The sequence below is a fragment of the Pseudophryne corroboree genome, chromosome 7 (assembly GCF_028390025.1).
Source record: "Pseudophryne corroboree isolate aPseCor3 chromosome 7, aPseCor3.hap2, whole genome shotgun sequence".
In the NCBI taxonomy this organism is placed as follows: domain Eukaryota; kingdom Metazoa; phylum Chordata; class Amphibia; order Anura; family Myobatrachidae; genus Pseudophryne; species Pseudophryne corroboree.
Window position 1 is genome coordinate 66,136,174 of NC_086450.1, and position 23,225 is coordinate 66,159,398.

Sequence of the window (23,225 nt, forward strand, 5' to 3'; positions counted from 1 at the left end):
AAAGAGATGGCACTTATTCTGGACCATTCAATTATTGCATGTGTAATGTACAAGGGGTGGAGCTCCTGAGTGTGGACTGAGCTGCAGTCTCATGGTGCAGACTTGCTGGAATTGTGCTGATGCCTGGATCTCGCAGGCTATTTTATAAACCCCTATCCTCCGACTTCTAGATTTCCATGGATCCAGAGGTTGTTCATTCTGCAAGTAGGGCTCATGTTCTTTATTGCACAGAGTTTACCCAGTTTCAGTACATTGACACAGTTAATTTATTCTGAGGTGGACCCTGACAAAGCTGGCCTCTATGTTAAGGTTCAAGATGACTTGAGACTCTGCTACTTGCACAGACATCCTTCCTCCAACATCTGTCATAGTGAGATTACACCTTGCCTGGTACCAGAAGCAGTATTTACATTTGTGCCATGGACGAGGGCCCTGCCCTGGGCAAGTTGCAGATTCCTACTGTCCTATCAGTGAGCCAGTTGATGTGTTTTTGTGCAAGGCATTTATCACATGATAAGGATCCTGGTTTTGTTTTTATTTTTACTAACCTCAGATTCCATCTTGAACTGTCCACCCAAACTTTTTGGTGCTTTATTATTTTGGTTTCTGGACCAAGAAGAGATTTAAATAGAATCACAACCGTTTATTCTTTTCTGGCACTGGAATGCTAAGCTATAAATGTGGAATTCCCAGTTTCTTATCTGTGTCCTTGTTAAGAGATGCAATATTGAGATTTGGAGTAATGGCGGTCTATGAAAAGTGTGCAGTGGGGGCATCCACATTTGAAGTTACTCCCATTTCTTAGTATCAAGTTAAAGTGTCTGAAGTTTACATAAAACCTGCAAGTTCTCGTCCGGTTTAGCCCATGACTACAATGTACTGTAAATCTTTTTTCTCTTACGTCCTAGAGGATGTTGGGGTCCATTTTAGTACCATGGGGGTATAGACTGTTCCGTTGGAGCCTTCGGCACTTTAAGACTTTGCAACAGTGTGAACTGGCTCCTCCCTCTATGCCCCTCCTCCAGCCCTCAGTTTAGAAAATGTGCCTGGGAGACGCTGCACATCAGTGAAGCTCTACTGCGTTTTGCTGAAAAAGACTTTGTTAGGTTTTTTATTTTACGGGGAAGCTGCTTGCAACAGCTTCCCTGCTTCGTGGGACTTGAGGGGGGGGGGGGGGAGTAGGAACCAACTTGTCAGTTTAATGGCTTTGCTTCCACTGACAGGACACCATTAGCTCCTGAAGGGTACTAAACACAGCCCTTTCCTGGCTGCTGCTCACTCCCACAGCACTGACGCCACCCTCTAACAGAGCCAGAAGTCAGAAGGCTTGTGAGTATTAACCGGAGATCTGCAGAGAGGGGCCCTCCGGTCATCATGGCGGCATAAAGGTACCAGCAACATGTCTCTCAGCACAGGGTGCAGGGCGCGTGCGCGGGGGGGGGGGGGGGGGGGGCTGGCGGACACGCTCTGAGGGGCATGATAAATCCTTACTCTCACTGGCAAAATGTACATACATGTGAGCCGCTGATGTACACTACTCCCGCCAGTATAAATATTACTGCGGCTGAACTGGGCCATTACAGGGGGCGGGGCTTCACCTCAATTGCTCGTAACACTCATTTGGCGCCATTTTCTCCTCACAGAGACGCCGGAGCGTTGATCCTACAGGCAGCTTCTCCTCAGACATCGCTGATGCAAGTACCTGGGTGTTATAGAAGAGAAGGGGAGCACATAATTTATTGAAGTCTGCGGGCTTCACATTGGATATAAAGCGCTGTTTTGGTATATGTATATTCATTGTATGTAATACATATTGGGCGTGTGGTGTGGACTGGCAATTTCCTCTGGGTCCCTCTGATAGACATTAGTGTAGGTCTGTCCCCATTAGCTCCCGTGTGTGTGAGTGGTGTGACTGTACACGCGTGTATCATGTCTAGAGAAAGTAGTTCCCCAGAGGAACCCATTTTGGAGGCACAAGAGTGTTCTGAGCCTGTGGGGGTGAGAAAGCTGCAGAGTAATATGGCTAAACTAGCGAAGAAATTCTCTGAGTCTGAGGAACAGACAAAGCGTTGGAGACAGTCTGTGGAAGATGCTTTATTTGCTGATTCCTCAGCATCATCCACTCGGGACCCCTCAAGTTCCCAGAAAAGGTCCCTGGCCCAAATTATGCAAAGGGACACTGACACAGATTCCGACACTGACGTCGACACTGGGGATTTGAGGGTGGTAGATCCCAAACTGGCTAAGAGCATTCAATGCATGATAGTCGCTATTAAAGAGGTGTTGGAATTTCCTAACACAACACCTCCACCTGAGGAAAAAGATTATTTTAAATTAAATAGAAAACAGGTGGTGACTTTTCCTCCGTCTAAGGACTTAAATACCTTTTTTGAGGAATCCTGGGCTAACCTGGAAAAGAAATTTGCTGTCCCTAAAAGGTTGCATACCCTTTTCCTGAAGAGGATAGACGTAAGTGGGATTCACCCCCAATGATAGATACCTCAGTCTCTAGGTTGTCAAAGAAAATAATTTTACCTGCCCCAGGGTCAGCTTCATTAAAACAACCTGCTGACTGCAAATTAGAGACGACTTTAAAGTCCATCTATGTTGCTACGGGTACATTACTCAGGCCCACAATTGCTTCTGCGTGGGTAGGTAACGCAGTCGAAAAGTGGGCAGATAACTTGATTGTTAATATTGACACGGTCGAAAAAGATGACATGCTGCAAATTCTAGGTCATATCAAAGACTCTGCAGGTTACTTGGGCCTCTGCTATGGCGATTTCAGCACGCAGGACGCTCTGGATTCGTCAATGGAATGCTGACGCAGAATCCAAAAGAAATATTGAGGCGCTCCCTTACAATGGTGAGGCCCTCTTTGGAGAGAAACTAGATGCCGTGATATCAACTACTACATCTGACAAGTCAGCATTTCTGCCGTCGGCAGCTGCTCCGGCTTAAAAAGTGCATCATTCTCATACCATGCAGTCCTTTCGATCCAACAAGTACAAAAAGGCTAAAACTACCCCTTTTTTCACAGGAAAAGGGAGAAGAAAAGGTAGAAAACCTACAACACCTCCAGGAGCAGAGGTCAGCAACTACTTCTGCAAAAGCCACAGCATGACGCTGGGGCTCCTCTGCGGGAGTTCGATCAGGTGGGGGCACGTCTACTATTTTTCAGGCAGGTCTGGCTTCACTCAGACCTGGTTCCTTGGGTATTACAAATAATATCCCAAAAATACAGGTTTAAATTTCAAGACCTTACCCCATGCCGATTTTTCAAATCAACCTTGCCAGTTTCCGCTCAAGGCAGCACAAATGTCCTGAACGCAATACACAAACTATGTCAAGACAAAGTAATTGCCTTGGTTCCTGCCGAACAAAGGAACCAAGGCTTTTATTCAAGCCTGTTTGTGGTATCGAAGCCGGATGGCTCGGTCAGACCGATTTTAAACCTAAAATCTCTGAATCTTTATTTGAAAAAAATCAAATTCAAGATGGAATCCTTGAGAGCGGTGATTTCCAGCTTGGAAGAAAAAGAATTTCTGGTGTCAGTGGACATCAAGGATGCTTACTTGCATGTCCCAATTTACCCGCCACATTAAGCATACCTGATGTTTGCGGTTCAGGATTGCCACTACCAATTCCAGACATTACCGTTCTGGCTCTCCACGGCTCCGAGAATATTCACCAAGGTGATGGCGGAGATGATGGTTCTCCTTCGCAAACAAGGAGTCAACATAATTCCATACGTGGATGATCTCCTCATAAAAGCGAGATCCAGGGGCAAGCTACTCCAGAACATAGCGTTGGCCCTGAAGGTGCTTCAACAGCACTGTTGAATCATCAACTTTCCAAAATCCCAGTTGGAACCGATAATGAGATTATAATTTTTGGGAATGATACTGGACACCGAGGAACAGAGAGTATTTCTTTTTTTTTTTTTTTTCAAACTCTTTTTATTATAATCTCACATCGTACAGAGTAGAAATGTATCATTTCGAGACATAGAAAATACAGGTAGTGTTGTATTACATATTATGCAGTATATAGAGTTATCCTGACAAACGGCAGGAAGTCATATAATTCAGTCTCATATCATATCAGGTTGAGATCAAAGCATATTTTCAAACTTTTCCTCACATAAAACCTTTATACCCTTCCAAAAGAGGGAACGTATATATAACTAGTGAAATCAGGGGATTTATATTATATTTTAATTACCAAAGCGGAGAAGACTTAAAAATAAACAGGAATAGATCAAATATTGGTTCTCTCCTAGCAAAGGTATATCACCCTAGAAATCCCTAAACATAAACATAAAGCCTAAAATATATAAAAATAAAGTAACATGCAATGCCTGCCGTGGGACACGAGCCGTCGATCCATCCATAGAACAATCTCTCACATCGGGGGGGTCTATATTTCCAATCAACCCGGTAGACTGCAGAATATAGAAAGAAGCGGGGGAGGGATCCAGAGAAAAGGAAGAGGGTAAGTAGTTAGATGTTTAAGGGGTTAGGATGGTCAATAGTGTGGAGGAGATACCATGAGGTAGATTGAAAGCATTTTTTAATGGCTTGTTTAGTATGTAGGGGAAGTGTCAAAATGTAGGCGTCCCAGCACTGGAACAAGGCAGGGGTGAGTTTTTCCTTATGGATAGAGGCCTCCAGCCAGTCCATGGTGAACAGGAAAAATAGTCTAGAGGTCACCATCGAGAGATTGGGAGGTATATTGTGGATCCACTGTTGTAGGATTGCCTTCCTGCCGGCCGCTGATAATATCGAGCAGTTTTTTGTTAGACCTAGGGATGTCTGGCTGGTCAGTCAAACATCCAAACAGTGCCCAGGAAATAGTGCATCTAAAGGATATGCCTAACGACGTAGTTCCATACTGATGTACCTCATGCCAAAACCGTGACACCAAAGCGCAGTCCCAGAAGCAATGGAAAAGATCGGCCTCATCTATTGAGCATTTAGTGCATTTAGTGTCTTCTGAAATACCCATTAAAAAACGCCGTTTAGGTGAGATATATGCTCTATGGAGCATTCTATAGGCCATCTCCTGATATGAGCTTGCAGGAATAAGCTTTAGGGTCAATTGAAAATGACTTAGGAGGGAGTCGGGGGTAACCGTGGAGATGTGAGAGGACCACTGGGACAGCTCCGGAAGGTCCGTGTCTGGGATAAGTTCTAGACGTATACGTGTATAAATGGTTGATATAGAGTAATAGGCTGATTGGAGAAGTGTGTCTAGAGAGTTAAGAAAGTCGACACCTGTCAACCTGGATAACACGGTTTTAAGATAGTGCATTGCCTGAAAATAGGCAAACTCGTGGTGAGGGGACAAACCATATTTCTCCTTGCCTCAGAGAGTATTTCTACCGGTGGAAAAGTCTTAGGAGATCCAGAGCATGGTCAAACAACTTTTGAGACCAAGAACAGTATCAATTCATCAGTGCATTCGCCTGTTGGGGAAAATGGTAGCAGCTTACGTGGCGCTACAAAATGGCTGATTCCATGCCAGGGTCTTCCAGTGGGATCTACTGGACAATTGGTCAGGGTCGCATCTCCACATGCATCAAAGGATAATCTTGTCAGCGAAAGCCAGGATTTCGCTCCTGTGGTGGCTACAAATTTCTCACCTCCTGGAGGGACGCAGGTTCGGGATTCAGGCCTGGATCCTGGTGACCACAGATGCAAGTCTCCGAGGATGGGGAGTAATAACGTAAGGCGAAAGCTTCCAAGGAAGATGGTCAAGTCAAGAAACTCGCCTTCACATAAACATTCTGGAGTTGAGAGCTGTGTACAACAGTCTTCATCAAGCGGCACACCTTCTTCAAGGTCATCCCATACAGATCCAGTCGGACAATGTAACGGCAGTAGCTTACATAAACCGTCAAGGTGGAACAAAAAGCAGAGCGGCAATGGCAGAGGTGACAACGATACTCCTCTGGGCAGAAAGACATGCAGAAGCTCTGTCGGCAATTTTCATTCCGGGAGTGAACAACTGGGTACTTTCTCAGCAGACACTATCTCCATCCAGGAGAATGGGGCCTCCACCCAGAAGTCTCTGCGGAGGTGACAAGTCGTTGGGGCGTCCCTCAAGTGGATATGATGGCATCACGCCTCAACAAGAAGCTTCAGAAATATTGTTCCAGGTCGAGAGACCCACAAGCAATAGCAGTGGATGCACTGGTGACCCAGTTGGTGTTCCAGTCAGTGTATCTGTTCCCTCCACTTCCACTAATACCAAAGGTTCTCAAGATCATCAGAAGAACAAGAGTTCGAGCAATCTTCATTGCTCCAGACTGGCCTAGGAGGGCCTGGTATCCAGATCTTCAAGAGTTATTACTGGAAGATCCTCTTCCTCTTCGCGAGGACCTGCTTCAGCAGGGGCCGTTAGTTTATCAGGACTTCCCGCGCTGCATTTGACGGCATGGCTGTTGAGCGCCAGATCCCAGCCCGTAAGGGTATTCCAAATTAAGTCATTCCCACACTTATCCTGGCCAGGAAAGGGGTAACGTCCATACATTACCATCGTATTTGGAGAAAATATGTATCTTGGTGTGAATCCAAGACGTCTCCTGCGGTGGAGTTTCAATTAGGACGTCTTCTCCTATTTCTACAAGCGGGTGTGGATGCTGGATTGAGATTATGATCTATCAAGGTTCAGATTTCGGCCTTGTCCGTTTTCTTCCAGAAACAATTGGCTTCTCTTCCTGAGGTCCACACGTTCGTGAAGGGGGTTCTGCGCATCCAACCTCCCTTTGTGCCTCCTGCGGCGCCATGGAATCTTAATGTGGAGTTGCAGTTCCCTAAATCGGACTGGTTTGAGCCTCTACAAGACGTAGAGTTGAAGTTTCTCACTTGGAAAGTGGTCATGCTATTGGCCTTGGCCTCAGGCAGACGAGTGTCTGAGTTAGGAACTTTCTCACACAAGAGTCCTTACTTAATATTTCATGAAGATAGGGCTGAACTGAGAACACGTCAGCACTTTCTTCCGAAGGTTGTGTCTTCTTTTCATATCAACCAACCTGTGGTGGTGCCAGTGGCTTCTGACACCTCAGCCGTCTCAAAATTCTTGGATGTTGTCAGAGCGTTAAGGATTTATGTTGCAAGAATGGCTCGGATAAGGAAAACAGAATCTTTGTTTGTCCTCTGACCCCAACAAGATTGGGGGTCCTGCTTCTAAGCAGACTATTGCGCAGTGGATCAGGGGTACCATTCAGCACGCTCATTCCACGGCAGGATTGCCGTTACTGACTTCGGTAAAAGCCCACTCTACAAGGAAAGCGGGTTCGTCCTGGGCGGCTGCCCGGGGTGTCTCGGCATTGCAAATCTGCCGAGCTGCTACTTGGTCAGGTGCAAACACGTTTGCGAAGTTTTATAAGTTTGACACCTTGGCTGCTGACGACCTAAAATTCGGTTAGTCAGTTTTGCATGAACATTAGCACTTTCCCGCCCGTACTGGGAGCTTTGATACATCCCCATGGTAATAAAATGGACCCCAGCATCCTCTAGGACGTAAGAGAAAATAGGATTTTAATTACCTGCCGGTAAATCCTTTTCTCGTAGTCCGTAGTGGATACTGGGCGCCCGCCCAGTGCTCATTTTTCTTGCTGTTTATCTTTTTTGCAAATTTTTCATGTGTTCAGATGTTAACAGCTGTTGCTGTTAAGTTATGCATGCTGGTTGGCATGACTTATGTTAAAGGCCATGTTAGCCGACATGTTTATGTATGGTGTGAGCTGGTGTGAATCTCTCCACTTGTTTAATAGTAATTCCTCTCTCGAGAATGTTCGTCTACTCAGGCACAGTTCCTATACTGAGGTCTGGAGGAGGGGCATAGAGGGAGGAGCCAGTTCACACTGTTGAAGAGTCTTAAAGTGCCGAAGGCTCCTGGGGAACCGTCTACACCCCATAGTACTAAAATGGACCCCAGCATCCTCTACAGACTACGAGAAAAGGATTTACCGGCAGGTAATTTAAAATCCTGTTATTTGAATAGATAAAGGGAAAATAATAAACAGGTGATAAGGAGTCTCACTGTCCTAATTGTACAGTAACTGAGTTCCTTCCTGTACTAAAGGTCTGATTCAGAAATGTACGCTGTAGCACAGCTGTTGCATCTTTGTACCCAGCGACTGTGCTAAAATATGCAGAAGCCACAGGAGGTGCATTTAGAAAATAGACGCTGACTGCTGGCTTCTGTGGTCTGCTGCTGCATCCGATGACGCAGCATCGGATCACTCTGCGCGACTATCAGATATCTGAATAACCTTAGGTGACTCAGGATGTCCGGTGTAATCACACTGCTGGAGCTAGGTCCAAGGACACTGCAGCTGCCTTCTGCACCCAGAAAACTGTGCCAACAGGCCGCCATTTTCTCTATCATCCATAAGGGATACTGGGAACACTGAATTATGATGGGTATAGATAGGGTCCAAAGGAGCCGGTGCACTTTAAATTTCTTCAACATGGTGTGCTGGCTCCTCCCCTCTATGCCCTCCCTCACAGCTCAGTTTAGAAAAATGTGCCCTCATGAGAGGATGCACACACTGCAGCTCCAGAGAGCGTTTTTCTTCAGTTTAATTTGCTTGTTATTTTCAGGTAAGCTGTTGGGCAACAGTTTACCTGCACCGAGAGACACGGTGGGGGGGGAACCGATACCGGCCTACTGGAGGTGCTGAGTCAGATCCCGCTGACAGGACAGCGGTCCTGAGGGTTCGTGTACTGCAGGCATTGCGCTCTCGCGCGCACACACCCGCAGCACACCCCCAGTACAGAGCCTGAAGATCGTCAGAGTGGTGAGTGATGACCGGTTCATTGTGCGGCGTGATCGCGGGTCGCATACGGACTCCCCTTGGGGTGATCCCTAGTCCCCCCGCGCAGACTGCCCAGCGATGGTGGAATGGGATACTTGCATTTTTACACTATTTGGGGACTTTGCCAGTATAAATAACACTTTAGCTCCGGCGCCATTGCAGGGGGTGGAGGTTCATCAGAGCGGGACCTGCGGCTTCCCAGCGCCATTTCCTGCTCTCACAGCGCTGCTGCAGGACTGCCAGCTCCTTCACAGGATACTCCACGGCCCGACACTGGTACAAGCGTGTAGTTAAAAGGGAGAGCCAGCTGTGGGGCCCTTGTATTGGGCTCCTACACTAAATTGCCTTCTCCTAGCAGTTCAATTGTTAGTATCAGGCTATGTGCTGGTTCCTCATCTCTGTGTATCTCCACACATACTAGGCTGGGCAGTCTTGCTTGTACCGTGTGTGTGTGTGTGTGTGTGTGTGTGTGTGTGTAAGTAAAAGTCCTCTGTCAGCATGGTGAAAAAAGTTGAGTGCTGTACATCAGACCAGGGTTTCCCCCTCTCCTATAGATTCCCTCATGTGTGAACAATGCAGTCAGCCCTCACAAACTAGTGGGGCTTCTGGGGGTGAATTGCAAGAGCCTCCTTGTGTTATGATTCCAGCACTCTGGTCTGAGGTGGTCCTATTGCAAAGACCGGAGCACTGGAACGGAATGCTGGGGAAGGGAGCGGGAATAGAAAGTAGCCCCTGGCACCCTAACTCCGTTGTCTCGCCCGTGTTGTCAGAAATCACCTGCGAGACTATGGTTGCTTGAGCCCATGGCAGCCGCGTTTGAAGGGCGGATTATGTCTGCCCAACTCCGATGCCCCCTCAGGTCTTAATGGGAGACCAAGGGAAATCCGAGACAGGGTGATAACAAGGGGCCCTCTGACTAAACAACCAGGCCAGGGGCTACAAGCTAACTGACTAAACCTGAGGTATGTGCGGTAACCCGCCAGGGAAAAGGACAACCAAAATCCACTAGTCCGTACTCCTACCCAGCACCGCTGGATACCAGAGTGGATCTGTGGGAGCGGAATCCTCCGCAAAAGCTCCGAAACACAAATAATAAATGACAAATAATAAAGCGGCCCAAGCCGCAACACACGGCTACGCCGTGACTCACGAACACCACTGGATGTTCAAAAGGTGCTCAGTCAGGACTCCAGGAACAGATGACGACTTCCGAGTTCAGGACAACTGAGAACAGGAACGACCGGATACAGCAGGACTGGAAACACTCACAGCAAACAGATTCAGCATGCAGGAAGCTATTACCGGCGTCTGTGAGAAGCCCAGGAAGTGTATTTAACAGGGAGTCCTCCAATCAGCTGTTTGGAGGCTGATTGGATTAGATGCCATACAGCTGCCAAGCTGCATGGCCAGGAAAACAGATATCTATTAATTAAATTGAACCCAGCAACGGGGAAACGCAGTCCGTAAGTGGCGTCCCCGTTGCTAGGGTCCGTGCGGCTCCGTGCGCCCGGCGTCTAGCGTTGCCAGGGAGCCGGCGGCTGAACGCGCACGGCGTCCCTGGTTGCTAGGCGCCGGGCCGCACCGACGAGCGGACCCCGGCGCCTAACACCTTGGCTCAGTTCAATTAAAACTATGGGGGTCATTCCGAGTTGTTCGTTCGTTATATTTCTCTAACGTCCTAAGTGGATGCTGGGACTCCGTAAGGACCATGGGGATTAGCGGCTCCGCAGGAGACTGGGCACAACTAAAGAAAGCTTTAGGACTACCTGGTGTGCACTGGCTCCTCCCACTAAGACCCTCCTCCAGACCTCAGTTAGATTTCTGTGCCCGGCTGAGCTGGATGCACACTAGGGGCTCTCCTGAGCACCTAGAAAGAAAGTATATTTAGGTTTTTTATTTTCAGTGAGATCTGCTGGCAACAGACTCACTGCAGCGAGGGACTAAGGGGAGAAGAAGCGAACCTACCTAACAGGTGGTAGTTTGGGCTTCTTAGGCTACTGGACACCATTAGCTCCAGAGGGATTGACCGCAGGACCCGACCTTTGTGTTCGTTCCCGGAGCCGCGCCGCCGTCCCCCTTACAGAGCCAGAAGCACGAAGAAGGTCCGGAAAATCGGCGGCAGAAGACTTCGGTCTTCACCAAGGTAGCGCACAGCACTGCAGCTGTGCGCCATTGCTCCTCATGTACACCTCACACTTCGGTCACTGATGGGTGCAGGGCGCTGGGGGGGGCGCCCTGAGGGCAATAAATAACACCTTGGCTGGCAAAATATACATCATATATAGTCCCAGAGGCTATATAGATGTAAAATTACCCCTGCCAGTATCACAGAAAAAGCGGGAGAAAGTCAGCCGAAAAGGGGGCGGGGCTTCTCCCTCAGCACACTGGCGCCATTTTCTCTTCACAGTGCAGCTGGAAGACAGCTCCCCAGGCTCTCCCCTGTAGTTTTCAGGCTCAAAGGGTTAAAAAGAGAGGGGGGGAACTAAATTTAGGCGCAATATATGTATACAAGCAGCTATTTGGGGAAAAATCACTCAGTTATAGTGTTAATCCCTGCATTATATAGCGCTCTGGTGTGTGCTGGCATACTCTCTCTCGGTCTCCCCAAAGGACTTTGTGGGGTCCTGTCCTCAGTCAGAGCATTCCCTGTGTGTGTGCGGTGTGTCGGTACGGCTGTGTCGACATGTTGGATGAGGAAGGTTACGTGGAGGCGGAGCAGAGGCCGATAAATGGGATGTCGCCCCCTGTGGGGCCGACACCAGAGTGGATGGATAGGTGGAAGGTATTAACCGACAGTGTCAACTCCTTACATAAAAGGCTGGATGACGTAACAGCTGTGGGACAGCCGGCTTCTCAGCCCGCGTCTGCCCAGGTCTCTCAAAGGCCATCAGGGGCTCAAAACAACGCCCGTTACCTCAGATGGCAGACACCGATGTCGACACGGAGTCTGATTCCAGTGTCGACGATGTTGAGACATATACACAATCCACTAGGAACATCCGTTACATGATCTCGGCAATGAAAAATGTGTTACGCATTTTCTGACATAAACCCAAGTACCACATAAAAGGGGTTTTATTTTTGGGGAGAAAAAACAGCCACTGTTTTGTTCCCCCATCAGATGAATGAATGAAGTGTGTAAAGAAGCGTGGTTTCCCCCGATAAGAAACTGGTAATTTCTAGAAAGTTACTGATGGCGTACCCTTTCCCGCCAGAGGATAGGTCACGTTGGGAGATATCCCTTAGGGTGGATAAGGCGCTCACACGTTGTCAAAAGGTGGCACTGCCGTCTTAGGATACGGCCACCTTGAAGGAACCTGCTGATAAAAAGCAGGAGGCGATCCTGTAGTCTGTATTTACACACTCAGGTTATATACTGAAACCTGCAATTGCCTCAGCATAAATAGTGCTGCTGCAGCGTGGTCTGACACCCTGTCAGATAATATTAATACGCTAAGACAGGGATAATAATATTTGCTAACATTGAGTATATTTAAGACGTTGTCTTATATATAAAGGATGCACAGAGGGATATTTGCCGGCTGGCATCCAGAATTAATGCAATGTCCATTCTGCCAGGAGGGTAGTAGAAACCCGGCAGTGGACAGGTGATGCTGCATTTAAAAGGCACATGGAGATTCTGGGTGAGGAATTGTTTGGGGATGGTCTCTGGGACCTCGTATCCACAGCAACAGCTGGGAAGAAAATTTTTTACCTCAGGTTTCCTCACAAAAGCCTAAAGAAAGCACCGTATTTTCAGGTACAGTCCTTTCGGCTTCAGAAAAGCAAGCGGGTCAAAGGCGCTTCCTTTCTGCACAGAGACAAGGGAAGAAGGAAAAAGCTGCACCAGTCAGCCAGTTCCAGGATCAAATATCTTCCCTCGCTTCCTCTGAGTCCACCGCATGACGCTGGGGTTCCACAAGTGGAGACAGGTGCGGTGGGGGCGCGTCTCGGGAACTGCAGGGATCAGTGGGCTTGCCCACAGGTGGATCCCTAGGTTCTGCAAGTAGTATCACAGGGATACAGGCTGGAGTTCGAGACGACTCCCCCTCGCCGTTGCCTCACATCAGCCTTGCCTGCTGCCCTCGGAGAAAGGTAGTACTGGCGGCAATTCACAAGCTGTACTTCCAGCAGGTGAAATAAAGGTACCCCTCTTTCAACAAGGCCGGGGTTACTATTCCAAAATGTTGTGGTACCGAAACCAGACGGTTCGGTGAGACCCATTCTAAAATTGAAATCCTTGAACACTTATATACGAAGGTTCAAGTTCAAAATGGAATCGCTCAGGGCGATTATTGCAAGCCTGGAAAAGTTCAGGGTATCACTGGACATCAAGGATACTTACCTGCATGTCCCTATTTACCCTCGTCACCAGGTGTACCTCAAAATTGTGGTACAGGATTGTCATTACCAATTCCAGACGTTGCCGTTGGTCTATCCCCGGCACCGAGGGTATTTACCAAGGTAATGGCCGAAGTACTTATCCCGTACTTGGACGATCTCCTTATAAAGGCGAGGTCCAGGGAGCAGTTGTTCGTCGGAGTAGCACTATCTCGGGAAGTGCTACAACAGCATGGCTGGATTCTGAATATTCCAAAGTCACAGCTGGTTCCTACGACGCGTCTACTGTTCCTGGGTATGGTTCTGGACACAGATCAGGATAAAAAGGGTTTCTCCCGGAGGAGAAGTCTAAGGAGTTGGCGTCTCTAGACGGAGACCTCCTAATACAAATACAGGTATCGGTGCATCTATGCACGCGAACCTTGGGAAAGATGGTAGCTTCTTACGAAGAATTTCCATTCGCCAAGTCCCATGCAAGGATCTTCCAGTGGGATCTGTTGGACAAGTGGTCCGGGTCGCATTCTCAGATGCATCGGCGGATAACCCTGTCTCCAAGGGCCAGGGTGTCGCTGTGGTGGTGACTGCACATCTTCTAGGGGGCCGCAGATTCGGCATACAGGACTCGGTCCTGGTAACCACGGATGCCAGCCTTCAAGGCTGGGGGGCAGTCACACAGGGATGAAACTTCCAAGGCCTATGGAAAAGTCAGGAGACTTCCCTACACATAAATGTTCTGGAACTTTGGGCCATTTACAATGCCCTAAGTCAGGCTAGACCCCTGCTTCAACACCGGCCGGTGCTGATCCAGTCAGACAACATCACGGCGGTCGCTCATGTAAACCGACAGGGCGGCACAAGAAGCAGGATGGCGATGGCAGAAGCCACAAGGATTCTCCGATGGGCGGAAAATCATGTGTTAGCACTGTCAGCAGTGTTCATTCCCGGAGTGGACAACTGAGAAGCAGACTTTATCAGCAGACACGACCTCCACCCGAGAGAGTGGGGACTTCATCCAGAAGTCTTCCAAATGATTGTACACCATGGGGAAAGGCCACAGGTGGACAGGATGGCGTCCCGCCTCAACAAACAGCTACAAAGATATTGCGCCAGGTCAAGGGACCCTCAGGCGATAGCTGTGGACGCTCTGGTAACACCGTGGGTGTACCAGTCGGTGTATGTGTTCCCTTCTCTGCCTCTCATACCCAGGGTAATGAGAATAATAAGAAGGAGAGGAGTAAGAACTATACTCATTGTTCCAGGTGGCCAAGAAGAGCTTGGTACTCAGAACTTCAAGAAATGATCTCAGAGGACCCATGGCCTCTACCGCTCAGACAGGACCTGCTGCAGCAGGGGGCCTGTCTGTTCCAAGACGTACCGCGGCTGCGTTTGACGGCATGGCGGTTGAATGCCGGATCCTGAAGGAAAAGGGCATTCCGGAGGAAGTTATCCCTACGCTATTTAAAGCTAGGAAAGAAGTGAACGCAAACCATTATCACCGCATATGGCAGAAATATGTTGCGTGCTGTGAGGCCAGTATGGCCCCAAAGGAGGAATTTCAGCTAGGTCGTTTTCTGCACTTCCTACAAGTCAGAGGTGACTATGGGCCTAAAATTGGGTTCCATTAAGGTCCAGATTTCGGCTCTATCGATTTTCTTCCAAAATAGAACTGGCTTCACTGCCTGAAGTTCAGACTTTTGTTAAGGGAGTGCTGCATAGTCAACCCCCGTTTGTGCCTCCAGTGGCACCGTGGGATCTCAACGTAGTGTTGGATTTCCTGAAGTCGCATTGAGTTGAGCCACTTAAATCCGTGGAGCTACAATACCTCACGTGGAAAGTGGTCATGCTGTGGGCCGTGGCGTCGGCCAGGCATGTATCAGAATTGGCGGCTTTGTCATACAAATGCCCTTATCTGTATTCCATATGGATAAGGCGGAATTGAGGACTCGTTCCCAATTCCTTCCTAAGGTGGTATCAGTTTTCATGTGAACCAACCTATTGTGGTGCCTGCGGCTACTTGGGACTTGGAGGATTCCAAGTTTTCTGGACGTAGTCAGGGCCCTGAAAAGTATATGTTTCCAGGACGGCTGGAGTCAGGAAAACTGACTCGCTATTTATCCTGTATGCACCCAAAATGCTGGGTGCTCCTGCTTCTAAGCAGACTATTGCTCACTGGATCTGTAGCACGATTCAACTTGCACATTCTGCGGCTGGAATGCCGCACCCTAAATCTGTGAAAGCCCATTCCACGAGGAAAGTGGGCTCTTCTTGGGCGGCTGCCCGAGGGGTCTCGGCTTTACAAATTTGCCGAGCTGTTACTTGGTCGGGTTAAAACACTCTTGCAAGAGTCTACAAGTTTGATACCCTGGCTGAGGAGGACCTAGAGTTTGCTCATTCGGTGCTGCAGAGTCATCCGCACTCTCCCGCCTGTTTGGGAGCTTTGGTATAATCCCCATGGTCCTTACGGAGTCCCAGCATCCACTTAGGACGTTAGAGAAAATAAGATTTTACTCACCGGTAAATCTATTTCTCGTAGTCCGTAGTGGATGCTGGGCGCCCATCCCAAGTGCGGATTGTCTGCAATACTTGTATATAGTTATTGCCTAACTAAAGGGTTATTGTTGAGCCATCTGTTGAGAGGCTCAGTTGTTATCTTATCATACTGTTAACTGGGTATAGTATCACGAGTTATACGGTGTGATTGGTGTGGCTGGTATGAGTCTTACCCGGGATTCAAAATCCTTCCTTATTGTGTCAGCTCTTCCGGGCACAGTATCCTAACTGAGGTCTGGAGGAGGGTCTTAGTGGGAGGAGCCAGTGCACACCAGGTAGTCCTAAAGCTTTCTTTAGTTGTGCCCAGTCTCCTGCGGAGCCGCTAATCCCCATGGTCCTTACGGAGTCCCAGCATCCACTACGGACTACGAGAAATAGATTTACCGGTGAGTAAAATCTTATTTTTTCTCGCAACGGAGCGATTAGTCGCTAATGCGCATGCGCAATGTCCGCAGTGCGACTGCGCCAAGTAAATTTGCTATGCAGTTAGGTATTTTACTCGCGGCATTACGAGGTTTTTTCTTCGTTCTGGTTATCGTAATGTGATTGACAGGAAGTGGGTGTTTCTGGGCGGAAACTGGCCGTTTTATGGGTGTGTGCAAAAAAACTCTACCGTTTCTGGGAAAAACGCGGGAGTGGCTGGAGAAACGGAGGAGTGTCTGGCCGAACGCTGGGAGTGTTTGTGACGTCAAACCAGGAACGAAACTGACTGAACTGATCGCAGATGCCGAGTAAGTCTCGAGCTACTCAGAAACTGCTAAGAAGTGTCTATTCGCAATTTTGCTAATCTTTCGTTCGCAATTTTGATAAGCTAAGATTCACTCCCAGTAGGCGGCGGCTTAGCGTGTGCAAAGCTGCTAAAAGCAGCTTGCGAGCGAACAACTCGGAATGAGGGCCTATGATGGCTGACATGTCTAATGAGTTAACTACTGCAAGACAAGAAAGGCATCAGTTATAACAGTCTATGGCTGCTTTGACAAAGGACAGGACAGATAGCAGATGCGTTTCTCCTCTCTCTAATCCTTTACCCCAAAAAAGGGGGTTACCTGATATCCTCTCTGAATCCGAGGAGGAGGTACCGGTGGTCCAAGAGTGGGAGAAGCTGGAATCAAATGCTGTTCTACCCCTTTCACACCGCCAATGCCGGATCCCACCTGGGAATTCATAACGGGTCCTTCTCGTGTGGGATTCGGCATTGGCCGCTGCTGCTGGCTTCCCCAACTCGGCAATATCCCGGGCGGGTTGCCATAGCATCGGGGGGCGTAGCCGGCAGCGGGGTCAGAGGTGGAGGCGGCACTGGGAGATCATCTCCGCGCCGCCTCTCCCTGCTGTAGTAAACGGGTCCCAGGTCGACCTGGGAGCCCGTTTACACTGCCATTGACCCGATATTCAATCCGGGTATAACACTGTTTTATTCCCAGGTTGAATTGCTGGATCAGGTGACTTGGGCATTCGGCTATGCCCCTTTCACACTGCACGCTGACCCGTGTGGACTCTGCAATATGCCGGGTCGATACCGGGTTGTTTGTGCGGTGTGAAAGGGGTATTAGATGATTCCTCTGCTACATATGGTGTAGACTCGCTTATTATTGCTATAAGAGATATTTTAAATGTTCCTAGTAATGAATCTGAGATGCAGCAATCTTTTTTCTTTGCACAGGAAAAGGTACAGGTCACATTTCCTGACTCAAAGGAACTGGATGACCTTTTCAGAGAGCCATGGGCCTCTCCTGATACAAAAATTCCAAGTGTCCAAAAAGTGGTTAGCCACCTTCCCATTTGCCCAGGAAGGGCGTAAGGTATGGGAAACTTTCCCGGTGGTGAACGCAACGGTGTGACGCATGTCCAAAAAGCTAGTTCTTCCGGGTCCAGGGGCTACGGACTTAAAGGAACCTGCAGATAGGAAAATAGAAGCAACTTTAAAATCTATTTATATTGCAGCGGGGGCATCCCAACGGTCTGTTATTGCAGAATGTTAGGTGACGCACGCCATACACACTTGGGCTGGTAACATTCAGGAGGGCCTAGCAGGGGATAAGTCCCTGGCTGACTTAGTACTGCTGATTCAGCATATTCAGGAGTCTACCAGCTACCTATGTGATACCATCAAAGGAATCTGTGTTGTTAATGCGCGGACCTCTACCATGGCGCTTTCTGCACGCAGAGCATTGTGGTTACGCCAGTGGGTAGCGGATGCTGGTAAGAGTGTGCAAGTCTTAACTGTCAAAAGTGATTGGCTGTTCGGAGGGGAATTGGATATCTGGATTTCGAAGTCGACCGCTGGAAAGTCCACGTTTCTCCCCTCTGCTGCTCGGCCTCCTAAGCGCTCTTACACTGGACCTTCTCTGCATTTCTTTCAGACAACGCGCTTTGAGGGTAAAGCCAGAGGTGCCTCGAATGCGGCACGAGGTTCTAGAGGTAAGTCTCGCAAGCCATCTACCACAGGATCTCAGAACCAGAGTGTCAGCTGTGGCTCCTCAGAATCCTCAGCATGACTGTGTCTCTCTACTCCAGGGGGATCTCCGGAGTGGGAGCTCGTCTGAGATTCTTCAGCCCCATTTGGACCAGCTCCTGCCAGGACGCCTGGGTAAAAGACCTGATCTCCCAGGGCTACAAACTGGAGTTCGACAGTCATCAACCGCAATTTTTTTAAATCTGGTTTACCGGCTTCAGAAACCATGTGCCTCACCCTACGGGTGGCCATTCAAAAGTTAGTCCAGATTCAGGACATTGTCCCTGTACCTCTTCAGCAACGGGGCGAAGAATACAATTCCAGCCTTTTTGTGGTACCAAAGCCAGATGGTTCAGTGAGACCCATTTTGAACCTCAAATCCTAAAACCCATATCTGAGTGTTTTCCTGTTCAAAATGGAGTCTCTGAGAGCGGTATTGTCAGGTCTGGAAGAAGAGTAATTCTTGGTCTCTCTGGACATAAAGGACACCTACCTCTATATCCCAATATGGCCGCCTCATCAAATGTTCCTCAGGTTTGATCTGATGGAGGAACACTACCAGTTCCAGGCGCTACCCTTCGGCCTATCCAATTTCCTTACATGGAAGACGGTGATGCTCTTAGCCTTGGCTTCAGCTAGGGTTTCAGCGCTGGGAACTTTGTCCTGTAGGGAGTCCCTACCTGGTCTTTCATGCGGACAGGGCAGAGCTCAGGACACAACTGTTTTTTCCGAAGGTGGTCTCTGCGTTCCACCTGAATCAGCCTATTGTGGTTCTGGCGGCTTCGGTCACTGCCTCTCTTCCTGGGTCCTTGGATGTGGTGCGAGCCCTGAGGATTTACGTCAAGAGGTCTGCGACTGTCCGAAAATCGGATTCCTTGTCTGTCCTCTATGATGCTCGCAAGAAAAGTCTTCCTACTTCCAAGCAATCCATCACCCGTTGGATTAGGTTTACTATTCAACAGGCTTATGCTTCGGCGGCCTTACCTGTTCCTAGGTCTGTCAAGGCCCACTCTACCAGGTCTGTAGGTTCTTCCTGCGCGGCTGCCCATTGTGTCTTGGGTTTGCAACTTAGCCAGGCCGCTACCTGGTCAGGGACAAACACGTTTGTCAAGTTGTACAGGTTTGATACCCTGGCCACGGAGGATGTCCAGTTTGGACATACGGTGTTGCAGGTGTCTCAGCACATTCCCACCCGTTCTGGGAGCTTTGGATAGTCCCCATCGTAACTCAGTGTTCCCAGTGTCCCTTATGGATGATAGAGAAAAGAGTATTTTAATTACCTACCGGTAAATCCTTTTCTTGTAGTCCATAAGGGATACTGGGCGCCCGCCCCTGTGCTTCACCTTCCTGCAAGTTATTGTTCCTGTCTGAAGTTGTTAGTTTACAGCTGTTGCTGATTTCTGGTTTCACTAGCGGTTGCTAGTTTTGTTGCTGCTGTGTGCTGGTTCGTTACTCTCACAACTCATGTCTTATGTTTCCTAACCTATCAAGTATGTCTTCTCCTTTGGGCACAGGTTTCCTAGACTGAGCTGTGAGGGAGGGCATAGAGGAGAGGAGCCAGCACACTGTTGAAGAAACTTATAGTGCACCGTCTCCTTTGGACCCCATATATACCCATTATAATTCAGTGTTCCCAGTATCCCTTGTGGACTACAAGAAAAGGATTTACCGGTAGGTAATTAAAATCCTCTTTTCTGGAACGCTGCCCATCAATGACCCCAAATGCCACTAGAAGGTCAGTCATGCTGCAGCTTTTGGTGCATTGCGAGTGACATTGCAGCCCTGGATCACACATGATCCGATCTAAAAACATCAGAGATGTACATAAACATCTGGTTTATGTACAACTGTAAATTATGCCCTAAGTCACACTCTCTTCTAGAGGAGTTCATGTACGAGGAATCCTCAAGGTCTACATTATCAGGCTCTTCACCTGTCTCCTGAGAGGAAAACTCGGAATTGAATCTCTGTTGGGACTGACCTTTGCAGGCCTCTGGTGTTTGTGGGGCCTAAATAGGTATGTTCAGGAACTCTAAGTAGGATTCAGACTTTAAGCACAAACCAGCTTATCAAAGAGAGGTTGAAAAGGATCCGAAGACCCCTGAGAAAACTTGCTGCTCTGAATATTGTCCTTACCTGAAGTTTTTAGGGAGGGCAGTTGAAAGGGAAAACAGTTTGCTCAATCCCTTTGAATGTGCTGCACGCTGAGTAAAAGCTCTGCTATAGACTAAATGGCCCTACACACAGCGCGATCCACCGCCGAGCTGCCAGACAGCGAATACGGCCGACGGGCGACCCGGCGGCGGGGGGAGTGAAGTTTCTTCACTCCCCCCATCACCCGGCTCCATAGCAGTGCAGGCAAATATGGACGAGATCGTCCATATTGGGCTGCATGCACAAGTGACTGGGCACCAGCGATGAACGAGCGCGGGGCCGCGCATCGTTCATCGCTTGTGCCTCCACACTGAAAGATATGAACGGCATCTCGTTCATTAATGACAGAGAGCGTTCATATCTTTTCGTGCAGTGTGTAGGGCCTATAAGACTGCACCTCCTCAGGCCTCTCCTAGAAACATTAAATAATTGGCCTGATGGAACGGCTGATAAAGACATGAAAAGTATGTATTATGCCAAAAACCCTATTCCAGCAGTCACTTGGTATAAACCTGAGGTTCTCAAATGTAGTCATGAAGGCACACCAACAGCCCAAGTATATCCGTGCTTAGCCACAGGTGACTTAATTAGTACCTCAGTCAATTTGATTTAACTATCTGTACTGAGCTATGGCTATGCTTAAAACCTGTACCGTTGAGGTGCCTTGAGGACCGCATTTGAGAACCTCCGACACAAACTGATTCCAGGCAGACTACGGGATAAGGAGGAGGAGGTGCTTCAGGCTTGTGTTGATTTCTTCTTATGTAGAGTAAATATCTGCGCAATCTTTACAACATGTTTCCAGTATCTCCATATAGAATAGTGGAGAAAAGGGTTTTGTGACACTGCTTACGGGTGTGGTTCATCAAATCGACAGTGTCTAGGTCGACAATGTTTAGGTCGACCACTATAGGTCGACAGTCACTAGGTCGACATGGATGGAAGGTCGACAGTGTTTCTAGGTCGACATGTGCTAGGTCTAAAGGGCGACATGAGCATTTTTTTTTTTTTTGGTGTCGTTTTCTTCGTAGAGTGACCGGGATCCCAAATTAGTGCACCGCGCCCCCTCGCATGGCTCGCGCTCGGTACACTTTACCGTTCCAATTGTAGTCCACGTGGATCGTTAAGTATGAAAAAATTCAAAAAAAGAACAAAAAATGTGAAAACCTCATGTCGACCTTTAGACCTGTCGACCTAGCACATGTCGACCTTCCATCCATGTCGACCTAGTGACTGTCGACCTATAGTGGTCGACCTAAACATTGTCGACCTAGACACTGTCGATCTTCAGACCGGATCCCCTGCTTACACCTTGTCATGGGGAGGTATTCACTGATTTTCTTGTAGTTCCTTTTTAAATAAATATCCTGCCATTGCTGACCATTCCTGGTAGTGCAGAGAGAGTTTGCTGTTGCAGAACCAATTTGCTACCTGCTATGGCTGGATCCTCCTTGCTGCTTACTTTGGAACAGAACTTATGGGTTCTGTCTTCTACAGAAGAGCCGAGGGGTAGATGAGTGTTTTATCATTTTATCTGTAGTTCACAGTATATCTGCAGGTATAGGTGTCTCCAAGGATAAGCACAGCATCTCTATTAATAGTAGATTGCCTTTTGTGACCCTTATATACAGTTTTGAACACTGTTTGGGATCTGAGTAGAAGTGCTACTGCTGCTAGAACTTGGCTCCCTGGAGCCTCTAGAGGGCATCATGCAATTTGGATACTTTGGATGCTACAGGAAAGCGTACAATTGCTTTTGCTGGATCCATGCTATTCCCAGCATGGAACTACATTGGTGCTCCAATCTTCTGTTCTGGCGAAACATTCTCTGCTTTTCTTGTGGGACTTGTGTGCTTACTGGTAAACTTGGGATCACGAACCCAATTTCTGTATTAAAATAATGCCCTAATTTGTTGGGAGGGTTTGAAAACAAACGCTTGACTAGTTTGCTCTTTAGTTTTGGAGAAGAAGGTTCATAGTAAGGACAAAATCAATATGTCTTGGCTTTAATAGTGCTTCCATTACTTCCTGTGCACAGAAAAAAATCCTTATTGTCTCTCTGCAGGTTTATTGTCTAAATGCAGAATGTCAAACATGCATAGATATTTCTGGAGAAAGATCAGAAGAGAAGATTAAACTATTAAACCAGGTATTTTATGTGATTAAGTTTCACTGATACTTTAGAAGCTTTCTCTTTTCCTATTTTTCTCTTACGTCCTAGAGGATGCTGGGGACTCCGTAAGGACCATGGGGATAGACGGGCTCCGCAGGAGACATGGGCACTAAAAAGAACTTTAGATATGGGTGTGCACTGGCTCCTCCCTCTATGCCCCTCCTCCAGACCTCAGTTTGATACTGTGCCCAGAGGAGACTGGGTGCATTACAGGGAGCTCTCCTGAGTTTCCTGAAAGAAATAATTTTTGTTAGGTTTTTTATTTTCAGGGAACCTGCTGGCAACAGGCTCCCTGCATCGGGGGACTGAAGAGAGAGAAGCAGACCTACTTAACTGCTAGGCTCTGCTTCTTAGGCTACTGGACACCATTAGCTCCAGAGGGAGTCGGAACGCAGGTCTCTCCTAGCTGTTCGTCCCGGAGCCGCGCCGCCGTCCTCCTCACAGAGCCGGAAGATAGAAGCCGGGTGAGTATAAGAAGAAAGAAGACTTCAGAGGCGGCAGAAGACTTCGGATCTTCACTGAGGTAACGCTGCGCGCCATTGCTCCCACACAACACACACATGGCAGGCACTGTAAGGGTGCAGGGCGCAGGGGGGGCGCCCTGGGCAGCAATTTAAACCTCTGGTCTGGCAAAATAAGGACATATATGCTGCACTGTATATTCTGACATCCCCCGCAAGTTTTTAAAGAAATCAAGCGGGACCGAAGCCCGCCGCTGAGGGGGCGGA

The 23,225-nt window shown here is 48.3% G+C and overlaps 1 protein-coding gene across 1 annotated transcript in view; it reads left to right on the forward strand.

Annotated features, from left to right (window-relative positions):
• The window catches only part of PCNT (pericentrin), a 474,261-nt gene that overhangs the window by 39,435 nt on the left and 411,601 nt on the right, over positions 1–23,225 (forward strand). The window contains exon 7 of the mRNA XM_063933256.1: positions 22,390–22,473. Coding sequence (XP_063789326.1) covers positions 22,390–22,473 — 84 coding nt within the window. The remainder of the gene's footprint in view (positions 1–22,389; positions 22,474–23,225) is intronic.